The 15,704-nt window shown below is 46.7% G+C and overlaps 1 protein-coding gene across 13 annotated transcripts in view; it reads left to right on the top strand.

The window, feature by feature from the left end:
• The window catches only part of DYSF (dysferlin), a 119,797-nt gene that overhangs the window by 83,747 nt on the left and 20,346 nt on the right, over positions 1-15,704 (top strand). For 8 of the 13 annotated variants that reach the window (XM_007426884.4, XM_025165852.2, XM_025165855.2 and 5 more), the window contains 6 exons: positions 4,743-4,805; positions 10,878-10,976; positions 11,974-12,102; positions 13,290-13,445; positions 14,251-14,342; positions 14,824-14,994. In XM_007426884.4, coding sequence (XP_007426946.2) covers positions 4,743-4,805; positions 10,878-10,976; positions 11,974-12,102; positions 13,290-13,445; positions 14,251-14,342; positions 14,824-14,994 — 710 coding nt within the window. The remainder of the gene's footprint in view (positions 1-4,742; positions 4,806-10,877; positions 10,977-11,973; positions 12,103-13,289; positions 13,446-14,250; positions 14,343-14,823; positions 14,995-15,704) is intronic. The other 5 variants (XM_007426885.4, XM_007426886.4, XM_088128751.1 and 2 more) reach the window with 1 other exon arrangement.

The following is a 15,704-nucleotide window of genomic DNA, read 5'->3' on the forward strand; positions in this document are numbered from 1 at the left end:
CCCATCCTGCATTTTTGCCTTTCGTTTTCCTACCGAGATGCAGAATGTTTACATTTCTCCCTGTTAAATTCCATTCTTTTCATTTCAGCCCACTGCTCAAGCCTTTCTCTGAATCTTCTGTTTCTCCTTCAGAGTATTAGCCACCCCTTCCAGTTCTGTGTCGTATGCAAACTTAATACGCGTCTGCTGAACTCCCTTCACTGACAAAAATGTTCCTGTCCGCTTGATACTTCCCCCCAAGGTGAAGTGGAGCCCTTAGTTAACATTCTTTAGGTGGGATCATTCAGTCAATGTAATAATTGATAATTATAATAATTGGATAATTGAATGAGTTGGATACTGTAATTGGATAATCCTGTCAGGTGTTTGTCTTGGCAGCAGGCCATTTTAAACCTGATCTTGGTCAAACTAGTGGTTCCACACGGAGATCCTGAGAGCTTCTGTTACAAGATGTCCCAGGTTGATCATCCTTCATTCTGCATCCTCCGTTCCCCATGACCTCAGTTCAGCCTTCCCTAGCCTGCAGAAGTGTTGCAATTACAACTCCCCAAATTCCCAGCCAGCACATTCAGATCACATATTAGCCAGAGAGGCAGCCAAGCTGAAGAACCTGCTTTAAGTGGTGGACCATAAAGAAGTGATGATTCTATGTTTCTGTGGCTGAAAAGAAGTCCCTTTGGGCCCTTCTGGAACAGCTCTGGGTTTCTTCCAGGTACTGTCTGCCGCCTTTCGCAATCATGCGCAGCGTGTAAGAAAAGATGGCCTTCCTCTCTTTCTTGCAACGGCTCAGCACTCTTTCAAGTACTTTGTGGGTGGCTTAGGAGCCAGCTCCTTCCATTCCTCAGAATCAGACAGTGGCTCACCTTGACCAAGGAGATGCTTGGCCAGAGATTTCTCCCTTCCTTGTTCTTCTGGCAGGAAAGGAACATGTCAGCGATCTCAGCCCCAGCAGCTGGTGGAGTGCTTTCAGACCCAGATACTTGCCAAATATTTTTGTATAAGAAAAGAGACCTGTCCCATCTTTGGCTATGTCAGAGATATAGAATATTTCTGAGATTTTTTCTCATCCTTTTCTTGTCCAAAAGGGATAGAGATTTGTGGGGAAAGGCTTTTTTAACAAACAGAGATAGTCATTTCTTCATTCCAGTAACGCTGTGTTGTCTCTTATCAGTCATAGCCATCACTACTATATGTTTTGACAACAGGCGCTATTTGCTTGGCCTAAAGCCCACCCTTCAAAGGTTTACCAACTTCTTGGTTACTCTAATGTTTCTTCTGTGTATCTAGAGCAGGGTTTCTCAACTTTGAGAACTTTAAGATGTGTGGAATTAAGTGACAGGACCTGAAGCATATTCTAATACTTCTTAGCATGGAATCTAGTATCTTCACTGAGCTGTCCATCCAAACCAGAACTGTCATCAACCGTGAGGAGACCCTGCTGACCCCACCTCTCCTGACTCTCCCCGCTGCTTCTTGAGGCTACAGTTGGTGTGTGACTGCTATCTTGTCTTCCTGGCCAATGCAGCCTTGGAATGTGCTGGTAGAGGAGGGTTGATGCCTGGTCTTTGCGATCCAAGCTCAGTGACACCGTTGAGCAGGATTTTAGCATTCATTTTCTGCTCAGAAGTCACCTGAACTTCAAGGGAGACTGTCTCAAGGAGCATCAGCAACCTGCTGACCTTGAATTTCGTATGCTGTTCTATTGCTTGCTCATCTAGTTCGGGTTGGTCCTTCTGGAATCCTCCATTGCTCACCAGATGTGGTGTTATTAGCAAATCTGGCCACCCCAGTCCTCAACCTTCATCCAGATCATTTCTGAACAAATTCAAAAGCCATATAAATCTGGGCAGCCTGTTTCTTACATCCCCCCGACTATAAGAACAATCAAATTATTTCTGCCTTCTGTTTCGCTTCCTTATCTGTTACCAGCACACTAATCCTGACCTCTCCCTTTCCACCAGTTTATCCAGAACAGGCATCACTCTGGCCTGCAATGTTCTAGATTTCCCCTGGATTGCTTTTCAAAGACTGGTTTCCTTTCCCACAGAATCTGCTGCCACTCAGATGGACGAGACACATATATGAGTTAGAAGAAGAGTCATGTCGCGTTTGCGTTCTTTAGAACTCATGGATGGGCATCACCCGGACTCCAGTATTAGAAAATAGGTGTAGCTCAAGGTTGAAGGGCTGGGTTCTTGGTGTTCTCTGGGCTTGGTTGTTTTCTGCAGACACCTCATTACCAAGTTAGATAACACCATCACAGCCTGCAGGAAAACAACCAAGTTTAGAGAACTCCAAAACCCAATCATCCAGTCTTTTGCAAATGTTCAGTTTGTCAGTCTGCCCTAGAATGTTGTATCTTCTCTCCATTTTTGGCATCTTCTGGTACAGGAATTGGCTGCCCATCTTTGCAACAGTTTACTCTGAGGCCTCTTTGCTGGGACTACAATGCTTTGTCCCTTGTGCTGGCAGGTTGGAGCTTGCTTGCGGACCTACCCAGGACTCCCAGCCTCTGCTTGCTCAGGGGCTCAGTTGCCTCTCAGTGACACTCAGTGGAGCTAAGATGTTTTTTCCTGCCATTCGTACATTTTGAACCCCGGCTGATGGGCCCTTCTCTGTAGCTGCTGCGGTCTACGGCCATGTGCAACTGCACCTGAGTCTCCCACCTTTGGCACAAAACTGAGATTTTGCAACAGGCTGGAAATGTATTTGATCCTCTGGCACCTACTGGATGCCCGAGCAGCTGTCGCTGCTGTTGTTGCCACTGTGAGTCAAACTTCAGACTGGCTGTTCTTAAGCCTGCTCCTAATTAAGCTGCCTTGGAACCCGCATCTGGGTGCTACAGAAGAGCCTGGAGTTGCACTGCTGTTTCAGTTGCAAAAGATTAGTCCCACTTAGATGTGGTGTGGCGTCGGGGGCAAAGATGGCTCCGTTTGCTTTACCCTGTCACCACTAGCACCACAAGATCCATGCAGATCCTTCCCCGACAGTCCCTGGCAGGAGACCGAGAGAAGATGGGAATGTGGTGAAGGGCGAGAGAGCACAGACTGGAGGTTTGGGACGCAACACGATATTTTAAGAAGTCAAAACTCGTGAGATTTTTCAGATTAAGATTTCAGAAAAGTACAAAAATTAAGGGGTAAATTGGCATGCGTGCATGCACACAAACACACACAAACTAGCCAGGTTGCTGCAAATGCCAGGACATAAATGTTCTGTTCTAGCCATCTCAGAAAATCTGGGCATTTGGTTTTTCTTAAAGTGCCCTCCGGCATTTATATGCTTTTGCGAGTCCTGTGAGGTGTTCACCTCTTTGTCTTTGACCTCGAATGCTCTGATGTGGCCGAACCACGTTCTCAGCTTGTTTCCTACTGGGACGAGTGTCGTACAGCATGCTTGTTTGTCTTTTATTGCGAGAGATACCAGACGGCAAGATTTTGCAGTGGAGATGGCAAAGCAGGAGGGATTGGCAGCACGGCAGGGGCAGGAGGCGAAGGACGTGGCCAAGAGTTCTAAGCCGCAGGCAGAACAGACACCATTGTAACTTCCTGATTAGAATACGCACCTTATGAATGTTCCCCATCCAGATAAAGTTCAGCACAAAGGAGGCAACATTTGACCTTCCACAATTCCTATCAAAACCCAGCATGGTATCCACTACACACTGAACAGATCTGTTTGTGTCATGAAGGTCTGGAGAACTTCCTAGTGGATTGCTTTCCCCATCCTATCTTCACTTGCAAAGGTTTTGTGAAATAAGGTGCAAGTACTCCATATTTTTACAGATGAAGGACTTAAGGAGTAAAGACATGTCCCCTAAGACACCCACCCCCAAGCATCCGAGATAGGGTTTGAACTCAGCTTACTATTCATCTGAATCACTTTGGAAGGCCCATTAGCTCTTTTTGTCTTGGTGTGAATCTATTATGTTCAGAAAACCTTTACTATCCAATCCAAATCTCTGTCACATGAAATCCTGCTTACTGAAACTTTTTATGGATTGCTGATCTGTGTGACATTGCGGAGTGACAGCGAGAGCCAGATGTCTTCATCCATCTGCCCACCCTGTTCACAGATAATGGTGTGAGTGGATGTGTAATTTGAACCTTGAAAGGGGCACACAAGTGAGTGGTGTTGACTCATACATTCAAAATTTCTTTCTCCCCTTGGGCCACGTCAGCACTAGAGGGGGAATAGGTTGGAGGGTGGGAAGATATTCCCAATATTCCCATTAGTTGCTTTAACCATCCACAGAGGACCCCCAGGTTGAGCAGAAGGACAAATTAAAACCCTTGTGCCTTCCAGACATGATGGACAATAATTCCTATCTTCATCAGCCAGATGGCCGTGCTTCATCCATGGATTTAGAGACCGTAGACCAAGACATGTGGTAGGCATCCAGTTAAGGAAGGCTGCTATAAAGCATAAGATGTCCCAACCCATCAAAGCAGCAGTAAAAGGGGTAGGATAAAAGGACAGAGGTGTCACCCTTCAATGTTAAAGGAAGATCTTCTACCATCCTTGTTAGATACCAGTATTACATTCTCCTTGGCATTTGGCCTCATGCAGTTGGTGCATCACTTATATGAACTTCTGCCTGTTGATATGTCTGGGAGGTTTCCTTCATGCTGCTAGAATAAATGAGATTACACGTGTCTTAGTATGAAAACCTTTGCTTTTGCTATTATATTTTGGACTTGTGTTTGTCTAACCCCTCACTAATCAAACATTTTAATTTGTAGCCTGCAGATGGCATGACCAACTCAGCTTTAATTAACATGCAAACTTCTCGGCCTCATCTCCATGTATGTATGGCTTCCTTTCTCACCTAATTACATGATTTGTTTCCTTGACTTCTGTTTTCCAAGCTCATCTGCAGAAAATAAAAAATAAAAAAGCAGTCACTACAAATTGCAAGTTGGTAAAGCTGGCCTAAAACATTATCCCAAACACACAGAAATATGAGAACGCTGAAGCTTATATTTACATCTGTCAAATATCTCCCAGCATTAAAGGGAAAGGAGAGGATTGCAGAAATGCAGAACTGGGTTACCCAGTTCAGGTGTCTCCCAGGGTCAGTGGCATAAAATGAGGGCATCTCCAGGCCTTGCAAAGAATTCAGAGTCCTCTTCCCTCTCCAGAGCCAAGAATGGAAGGTTATTTTGGAGTGCGCGGCTGTGGCTTCTGCGTACCTCATAAAAGCATACCTCATAAATATGATCAGCTTCTGCAGAATCAAATGCATTGCAGAGCCCGCGTGTTCCAAAAGGGACAACTCCTCTGTGCAGGAGGGGGCATATGTTAGCAGTGGCTGATGATCTGTGCTGAGAATCAACAAGACTTGCGGAAAAGTTGCTTTCTTGGAGACTCTATTGGAGTCTGTGGTAACACTTAGAAGTTCACAGCATGCTGAGCTACCTCCTGCTTGCCTTTGAGCAGAGGGAATGTGTTTCCGTTTAGCCAAATTAAATAGTTGCAAACCCCAACAGCAAACTTGCAAGTTGTTAATTTAGAAGAAAGGAGCAAAAGGATCCGCAGTGAGCAGTAACCTCATTCATGTGTTCTGTGTGGAACTCTAACACAAATGTCATTAAACATAATAAACCTCACTCTTGAAAGAGCTGTTGACATCTTGGGGGGAGGCTCTGGAATGGATGCCTAATTTGGAACCAAGAACTTATTGCAAAGGATGTTTGCACAGAGAAAACAGAGTTGCTGGCTGCTGGGGATGGTGGGAGGCTGACAGCTGCAGCTGGGAGAATTTCGGTTAAATATTTAGGAATATGTTGATGGCTCACAATTGAATCCTGGTGTTGAGCACATGGCCTTGAGGAATATGAGTGCAACTGTTCAGTCCAGTTCTCGGTCTGGATCTAGGCGCCACTGTTATCAAAGAATGATGCCATGCTGAGTACAGGATCTGAGTGTTTGAGCTCCAAAACACACTTCTCCACCCAGCCTTTGGTGGCCCAGGCAAAGGGATATTAGCCAAGGCATCGAGCCCGTTGGGTGCAGTGATGGAGAGCCAGCGTGGCGTGGTGGTGAAGGCATGGGAGAAGGACCCAGGGGGTGACTTTGGGCCAGTCATTCATTCTCAACCCAGCCTACCTCACAGGGTTCTGGGACAAAATAAAGGGATATTCCCCCATGTAAGGCACTTTGAGTTCCTGGAGAAAAGGTGTGATATAAATCTAACAAATAAACATTGGTAAGGGAGTGCTGCAGGCTGATCCATGGGTTAAGGAGTCTTTAATTTAGGTGCTGGGAGGTATGGAAATCTGTGTGAGGTGCCTTTTGTGTGCATATGAATGGCTGCCTAGACTCCTGGTAACAGGCAGGTCAGCTAGTTGGGGCCAGTAACAAGACGCAACCAGGCCAAGCGTTTCTTTGCCAACAATTGGCTCTGAGTGCTGATGGGAAGAAGAGAACTGACTTCAGAGCTCCAGGGCCTAAGGAGCAGCATGAACAAGCCACGTTGGCTCTAGCCAGATGAAAATTTGCATGTAAGAATGGCAGGATTGGAAGAGATGGCCAATGGAATCGGAAGGAGAGGTGGAAACACCAACCATTGGAGAAATGCGGGGGACATCTCTTTGTGAGCCAACCATAAAGAAGAAGAACTCATTCTGAAAATCAAAACATCTGAATTAAAGTAAAATAATAGGAAGATTAATTAAAGTAATGTCAGCCAGTGTACTTAGTGAATTAACAGTTGAAGGTGGCAAATTTTGCTTTCTTTGGCTAACGAAAAAGATGAACAATATGCTAGAGAAGTAAAAAGAACATTAATCCAAGGGAGGAACACAGTGACAAACTTAGACAAGATCGTGAAAGATAAGGGTATTTCAGGAACAAAGGCATGGATGAAGGAACGAATTTCTAACAGTAATACAACAGTTGTAATAGTTAGACATGGAGAAAGAGGGACCGAATGATGATCTGGAGACAGTTTCTGGGAGTACCATGGATGGCAAGAAGAATCAATCCAAGCCTTAGATCCAATAAAGGCTGATTGTCACCTTGAGGAGATAAGCAACCAGAAATGAATATCATTTGGGCATGTGGTACAAGCTGACAATGGATTAGAAACAATTAGGATGCCTGGCAGGATTGTGGGAAATAAAAGCAGAGTAGGGAGAGACCATGGATGAGGTGGATGAACAGTACTGGAATACCTTTGGAAGTGGAAGAGCTACAAGTTATTATTGGGGACAAGTCAAGGTGATGAGCCTTGGTTTACAGCAGTGTTTTTCAAACTTGGCCACTTTAAGATGGGTGGACATCAACTCCCAGAATTCCCCAGCCAGCTTGGCTGGCTGGGGAATTCTGGGAGTTGAAGTCCACTCATCTTAAAGTGGCCAAGTTTGAAAAACACTGGCCTATAGAGTCATGAGGGTTAAATCCAACTCAATGCCACCAACCAGCAGAGTTCCAGATGGGGAGTTGGGGAATGGTTGCCATCCAGCAAGGATTTTTTTGGAAGGCAAAACCTGCTAACTGCCCTGGAAGTGTATTGTTGCAAGACAGCAAGATCCGGGCAGGTGAGCATTGGGTGCTCACTGTAAGAACAGTGCTGGAGCTCAGCCACATGCAGCTCAAGAGGGGAGGGTGTGGGGAACAGGCTCCCCCAAGCAGTGGGAGCTCTTGAGATCGGAAATCCCGGCTTCAAGCTCTGGCATTTCCGAGGATCTGACTTTGTGGAATCCGGCACAGGAGCAAGTACATCGTAGAAGATCTGGGGCAAAACTGCATCGGCCGACACCTGTTCTCTTCCCTGCTTCAAGGAATTTAAAGAAGAAACGTAAGCAACTTCATGAAATGTAAATATCAAGCAGCATTTTATTCTAAAGTTCCTCATCCCTTGCTATCTGATGCCGCCTGATCATCAGGACTGTTGGATCAGGCACTGGAGTCCCAGTAGGACGAACAACTGGGAGGCTTTGCAGCTGCATTGCCACATTCACCTGGTCACAGTCCGGCAAGATCCTGGGGATGTTTGCCAGTCAAGGGATGCCATGTTCCAGTGGTGATGCCCCAGTTAAATAGATAGCTGGGATTTGTTGGTAGGGCTTCCTTCTACCCTGTGCATCAGATGGGTGGCTGGGTTTTGGCTTGGTACGTTGTGTGAATGCAACTAATAACCAACTACTAAAACCATGGTTTACCAGTCAGCGGGCTGTGTGATTTCCGCCCCTTGGGGCTGGCTTAATAAGCCTGGTTTGTTTTGATATCTGAAGCTCGCTTTAGAAGCCATTGAACTCTTCCAAGCTGGATACCTTTCCCAATAACCTGAAAGAAATTGGGAGAATTGAGGAACAATCACTAATGTCAGAATGGTTTGAAGGAGCCCTTCCCTCCGCTGAAGATTCCAGCGATTTTGTATTGCTCGTCCTGCCAGACCTTCTGCTGTCTCTAATACAAATAAGCCATTAAGCAACAAGTTAGCACGAGAAACATGAGCCAGAAATCATGCAAGCCGAAATCTGTAAACTATTTGGAGTAATTGGTTATTTGCTGTGCTTGCTAGTCTCAGATCGTAGCGGATATTTTACGGCCTCTCCAGTTACTGTTCTCTGGAAGAGCCACCAGGATCGAGTGTCTCCAGCTGAAGCCTGATAGTTGATACCCAGGTCTGAGAATGGTATGCCAGCCTCACATTCCTGTGGTTGCCTCCCATGGATGTAACCACATCGGGGCTCCCTGTGTGGGGTTAGGCTGCCAAGGCCAGGCTCGTGAACCACAGAGTGATCCCCGTGCCAAGCTTTGTCTCCCTTGTCACTGAAGCAGTCAGTTAAATGGGATGGATATGAGATGTTTTACAAGGCCACATCCACCAAGACATTTCTCCTGGTCACCCTCAGCTGAAAGGCATGAAGACTGGTTTTGGGCTCATCCTCCCACTAGTCATCTTGACCACCTCTTGTAGATTAATGAGGGAGGGAGGTGTCCTCAAGTTGAGTTGGATTCCTGGTAATTGCATGGACTACCTTGATCTGTCCCCAGTAAAAACTTGTACAAATTCCAAGGACATTCCAGTCCTCTCCTTGAGCCCATCCTCCACCTGATTCATTGTTTTCTGTTCTCAACCTTACTAAGCATTATCAATTTTTTTCTATTCCAACAGTAATTCCTGAATTTCTCCCTAGAGTTGCCCATGGGGTAGTTGCTGTGAGAAATTAACTAACTTTCCTTTGAGCCCCAAACCTTCCCCCTCTTCACAGTGGCAGGGTCCCCATCCAGTCAGGCTTCACAGTTGAAGTGTGGGGGTGGGATGGTCACTGTGTCCCTCCATCAAGTTGCACTGCATCATTCTGCCATATATCTCTGACAAACGATCCAACAACCAGCTGCTTCCAGAAGATGCTGGCTTGGTTTCTCTGTGTGTGAGATGATTGGCCTCCAAGAACGAAGCCCATGCAAAATCATGGCAGTGCAGCGGGGGTGGGGGGGAGGAGGCTCCACAATCCCCCTCTAAAAACAAACATTTTAGAATGGAAGAATGGAATGGAAAGGGTGCTCTTTGCATTATAAATGTGGATTTCTGGCCTGTCCACAGAATATGGCCAGAAAAGTCAAGCTGGGCAGCTACAACCGGGTGATACACATGAAACATGATGGGAGCTGTAATCCACTACATTGGAAGGACACCGCCTTGCACAAGGCTGTGCTACGTTCAGCGTAGCACCTCAGGTTCCCTCATTGCAAAACCAATGCTAATTAATTAATCCATAGCGTTCCGTCTTGGTTTCAGCTGGATCCATGAAGCTCGCCCCTGGTCGTGAGCGGCCTGTCCTTTGCGTGGCTTTTCCATTCCGATGGAGACAGATTAGCATCCTTTCCAATCAACATTCCAGCCTCTTTTCCTGGCATTTTGCTTTTTTAGAAAAACACACACTTTTTTTCCCTTCTTGGTAACATCATTCCAAAAATCAGCAGAAACCTCTAACCCCTTTCTTTGTCTTGGGGCTGTAGAAGATACCAGAGGTAAATCGTCAGATTACAGAAAGTGCTTTCTTGGTAACTTGGCACCTGTGGAATGTCATAATAAAGCCAGTTTGGTTTGAGAGGAGCTTTCTTGATGAAAAATGGCGACCCGGATGGTGTCCTGGAAAAGGAAATCTCTGTCATTTTTCTATGAAGAAATGGGAGGGGGAGCTCGATGCCCCTGAGAAGGTGACTAGAAGGAATTCTGCAGGCTGGCTTGTAATCGAACTCTGTAAGCCCAGAATTATGGTTTCTTGATGAGCTTAGCATGATGGAATTTTGTGGAATTCTAAAATGAGTTATTTATTTGTGGAGGAATGTTTCATGAGATACAAATTGCCCCTTCTTTGCGGTTTCAATCAATTTCAGAATAGTTAACTATTTTGAAAAAAAAAACACTTAAAAAGAAAAAGCAAGTTGTAGTCCCTTAGAAAGCCTTGTTTTCTGCTGAGTTGGTCCCCAGGCCAACTTGGTCACTACCAGCATCTTCCGAGTCTCCCTTCATCTGTACCTGGGCCTTAAACCAGAGATGTTGGAACTGCACCCATTACATCTGGCCTGCCAAGTATGTACTCCTGGTGTTCTCCAAATCCAACATGAACTCTCCCTTCTGGCTTTTATAAAATATGAGAATCTTACTGCCTAAGACCAAAGTTTCCCAACCTGGATTGCCTTAGATATGATAGATGCCAACTTCCATAATCCCCAGCCAGCCTAATCTCTGTTGTGGAGTTATGGTATTTGATGTTCAAAACATCTGGAAGGCACAGCTTGGAAAAGGCCATCCAATGCTTTGAAGCCTTCCGTTGAAATGTTCCATGTGCTGTAGAGCAGAAGGCCTTGGAGGGTCTGAAAATAATAAACGAGGTGTTGTTCCTTCCCTTCATTTCCAGGAAGAAGAATTCATTGACTGGTGGAGCAAATTCTATGCTTCCACAGGCGAGCGAGAGAAATGTGGCTCCTATCTGGAGAAAGGCTTTGACACTCTAAAGGTAATGCCCTTGAGAGTGTCTTTCTTTGGGTGTTGAGTGATGACAGCCATGGCTTTGCAGGTGCAATTGTCACATCTGGAGCTCTTGCTAGGAATGTCTTGACCTCAACCTGGGACTGGACTTCATAAGAAACACGGGCCGTTCACACAGAAGGTAGAAAGAATCACGTCAAGCACGGATTGGGTAGCAGAAGGGTTTAGATTAGCCGCGCTGGGTCTGAATATTAAGATGTCTTTGCTATCAACAGAAGACGCCGGCTTTAAACTTTGGATCTAGCACCAGCAAGTAACCTAAGAGCCGCTGGCCAGGAAGACATTCTCTCCTGTTTTCAGTTTAGACTCTGCTGCTTAGAGCTAAATAGTGCTGCTTAAATTATCTTCATGGTGGGCCATGGGATAATTTCCAGTATGCCTGTGCATCTTGTAGATACAGCTCCTGGATAGTGAGCTGCTCCACAGCCTTTGAATGCTGGAACATGGGAAACAAAACGTTAGACTAAGTTGGACCTTTGCCTGATCCAGCTTTGATTCTTATGTTCCTTCATTAAGGAGGACTTCCATAAATGCAAGCAAGGTCCAGGTAAATGCTCAGGAAGATACTGGAATCAATGTGCCAGCCATAGCCATTCTTACCACATCCTTCCAGGAACCTCTCAGGGACCTTCAAAATCCCATTATGCATTTTTCTGGAGAGGGCAACTTATATCCAAGCCTGAAGATCTAGGGGAAGTTGGTAGCTTTGCTAAGAGTGGGGGGTTGTGCTGCATCCCCGTTCCATAGAGACATGAGGAATTCTAGGGTGCAATGGCCTTTCTGAACCTCTAAGTGGAAAGGGCTTATCTTGTGAGAGCCAGTGTGAACTGGTAGTCATCTCTCTAGAGAGAAGTGGGAAGATGTTAATGGACCAGATGGGGCTTTCTTTTCCCTGCCAGACTGCCCATCCCTTCAGATAACTGAGAAAAAGAAACAAAACGCTTTTCTCATCCTTCTTTCCCTAGATCTACGAGACAGAGTTGGAGAGCATAGAAGACTTTGGGGGTCTTTCGGATTTCTGCCACACCTTTAAGTTGTACCGTGGCAAAGCTCAGGATGACAGCGAAGACCCCACTGTTGTGGGGGAGTTCAAGGTTTGCCAATCTCCTTCTGGTCTTTGTATGCTTGGTGAGAACGGGAGGGGCTGAGTTCAAGTGGGGATTCTCAGGGATAGCTCTCCTGCCAGTAGCAGATTAAGAGGGCTCTAGGCCAGTGTTTCTCACCCTTGGCCACTTTGAGATGTGTGGACTTCAGCTGTGCTGGGGAATTCTGGAAGTTGAAGTCCGCGCATTTTAAAGTGGCCAAGGTTGAGAAACTCTGCTCTAGGCACAGCATTTGTCAAGGCTCCTTCAGAAAAGCTTGAACAAATGCAAGAGAGGTTATGAGTAATTTAAGACTCTAGTTCCTAGGGCTTGTAGGATGGGATGTCATGCTCTGTTTCCATTCCCCACATTCTAGATGTGCAGTGCCCTTTTCTTTGCATCCTTCTGGGTCCATGTGCCTGCCAGCAATGAGTCCAAGACCTACACAGGTGGTTGCTTTCCATATGACTGTTGCATCTTTTAGTGCCCTCATCAGTTACTTGACTTTTCCCCTCATGTGGGCCCCTTCCTAAAGTGGCCGTTTATGTTGCTGAGATACTGCAGTCCGGAGGAATGAAGGTGGGTGGGTAAGTGGGTGGAAGAAGACCTCCCAAATGGGGCCGGGTGCTTCTTGAACCAAGATGAGCGGTTGCTGTGGAGCAAATTCTGAAAGGAAGCTTGTGCTGGCATGGGGTGTGTGTGGGTGTGCAGTCAGTCCCACCACGCCATTGCCAGCTCTAATCAGGTGCTCTTCGATTTGTCACTTGGGCAACTTTGCTTACACTTTTTGCAGAGCATGTCAGTGCCCCATTGCATTAAGAGGAAAGAAACTTTTCTACTTGCACTGAAAGCTGAGATTCTCATTGTGTTGGAACCAGCCTTGTACACACACATCCTGTTTCTATACTGGTGTGATAGGTTGTCAAAAAAGTATGTTTCTGAGGCGAACACCCTTTCCTAGGGTCTTTGAGACAGTTTCTAGGTCAGTATCAGCCTCCTACAGGTTATTACACTAGAGATACTCTCTGAGAGGGGCTGGTCCCCTGGAGTAGACATTCAAGGAGGCAACTGCAGCGTGCTTCAGGAGCCCCACTGTGATGCCTGGACCAGTTCTGGCTCAAGTGTGTGGCTGCAGAATGGAGAACGACGCCGAAGGGGCCAGTGTGGGTGGAAGCCTCATGGCTTCCCTCTGTCTGCAGGGCTCTTTCAAGATCTACCCTCTGCCGGATGACCCCACGGTGCCTGTCCCTCCGCGTCAGTTTCACCAGCTTCCAGCCAGAGGCCCCCAGGAATGCCTCATGCGGGTTTACATCATCCGTGCCTTTGATCTGCAGCCAAAGGATTCAAATGGGAAGGTAAGGTCATGGATGCGGTGGGGGCAGGCTCGTAAGGAACCAGAGTTACCCTCAAAGTATTCGCTTAGAGAGAAACGTAATTGCATCTAAATTATATTTGGAAAATTTCTCAGAGGGAGCCTCCTCAGTTTCCCTGGAACCTCCTCTGCTTCCTTGCTTTGGTTAGCAAGAAATGATGCTTTCCTTCTGGTCCAGGGAAGCCCTGGAATTCTGCTCCTTCTGCCGCTCAGTTGAGGAGTGGGCAACTGGTAGTCCTCGCGCCATGCGCAGCCTTCGTCTTCACTGGCACGCTCAACTAGTGGGGTGAGGGGAGCAGAAAGGAAGACGGGGTTGAGGGTCTGTTTATTTTCAGTGGTAACTTGGGCTCCATCTATTGCCAGCATGTGGCTTAGAATAGCTTTGTTTTTTTATATATGTGCGGGTATATAAAGTTTAGGTGTGTTTATAAAGAAAGGAATTCTTGAGTGCACATGGAGCCACCTTCCCCAGTCGGGTGGCTCCCACCCAGTTGGGTTGGACGACTACTCTCATACCACCACCACCCCCAGCCAACATGAGGTTCAGTGCATCTGGAGGGCACCAGGTCGGGAAGGAATGTTCTCGGACTTCCCTAAAAGTTTCCTCTTCAGCTGCTCAGCCTGCTTGCAGGAACAAGTAGCTTCCATAGCAGGGTGGACATTTATGGTGGAAACGTCAAAGGACCTTTTGCTTTCACTGCTGCTTCTTTGCCTTTCCTGCTTCTTCAGTACCTGGAACTGTTGTAGAAAGTCCACCTTGGCTCTCTCTCTTTCCTTCTCCCATGCAGTGTGACCCTTATGTGAAGATTTCTGTGGGGAAGAAGTCCATGAATGATCAGGACAATTATATTCCATGTACCCTGGAACCAGTCTTTGGGAAGTAAGTATTCCCATCAGTCCCAGATAGGGATGGGGGAGGGGGAGGGGCAGCTGTTCCTGAAAAGATTAAGCGACTCCTGTTAGGCTGAGGGAGAGGCGGTGTCTGTGATTGCCACCGGACATCTTCCAGTATTCTGGATTTACTGTAAATCGCTTACATGTATCTTGCCATTAGTGGAATTCACGTCCTTCTTAGAGGGGATCCCAGACTTTTGTCTGTAACTAAAATGAGTCACTTTAATCATAGCAACCACTTTCTAGACCCTGTAGGAGAGTCTCTGCCAGCCTTCTCTAACTTCCTGTCCTCCGGAAGTCTTGGACTTACAGCTCCCAGAATGCCCGGAGGAAACTTGCCCATTGTATGCCATTCTGAGTGAGGACAATTGGGAAAGCTGAGTTTCAACTGCTGAGCAGTTGAAGCAACTCAGTAAAGCCCCCGCCTGTGATAAGTCCAGCTGACCTGGTGTTTCTGCCTTCTGTAGGATGTTTGAGCTGACCTGTACGTTGCCCATGGAGAAGGATTTGAAGATCACTCTGTACGACTATGACCTCTTGTCCAAAGATGAGAAGATCGGGGAGACCATCATTGACCTAGAGAACCGGTTCCTTTCCAGATATGGGGCTCGTTGTGGCCTTCCTCAGACTTACTGCATGTGAGTACTTCTGGAGACCCATGTAAAACGTACTCATAGAAACAGAAACGTGGGGTGGAGGGGCATCCTGTTGCTGGTATCTCATGCTGTTCCTGAGCTCCTGTGCCTTTCAGATGCTGCCACCATGAAACTGAGGGTGAGGTGACTTAGTGGTAGGGCAGACTTTTTCATGTGGAAAGTGCCAGATTCAGCCCCGTCCTCTGAAGCTAAACACGATTATAGGTGAAAGCTTAGGAGAGTCTTCTGGCTGCCTGAGGACTTGAAGTGCTATTATGTCTTGGAGTACAGCTCTGCAGCTGGGTCTGCCCTAAGCCCCATCCAGTGGCCAGCCAGAATGGCCCTAAAAGAAGATTCAACAAGTTTGAGCTACAAGTGTCTACTAGTCATAAGGGCTATCTGTTTCCTCCAGTAGGGGAGGCAGTGTTTTTGTGAGTATCAGTTACCAAGTCACCAAGGAGGAGGACACTCTCCCTCTTGTGCCTTACTTGGGGGCCCCAGAGGTACCTGGCTCAGCACAATGGGTAGAAAATGCTGAGCCAGATGCGCCTTTGGTCTTCAAGTGTCCTTAGGCCTGTGTCAGAAGGGCATGGAGGTAATACTTCTCCTCGGTTGGCTGTGGTGTTTATATCAAACCTGTCTCTGAAGCTGGAGCTCCACAGAGGCATGGCCATTAGTTGCCCATGGCAGAGACAGAACATCTCTTCTCTTTT

This window comes from Python bivittatus, unplaced genomic scaffold (assembly GCF_059951505.1).
Source record: "Python bivittatus isolate LINGU-HERP-01145 unplaced genomic scaffold, Pbiv_v1 ctg000740_np1212, whole genome shotgun sequence".
Lineage (NCBI taxonomy): Eukaryota > Metazoa > Chordata > Lepidosauria > Squamata > Pythonidae > Python > Python bivittatus.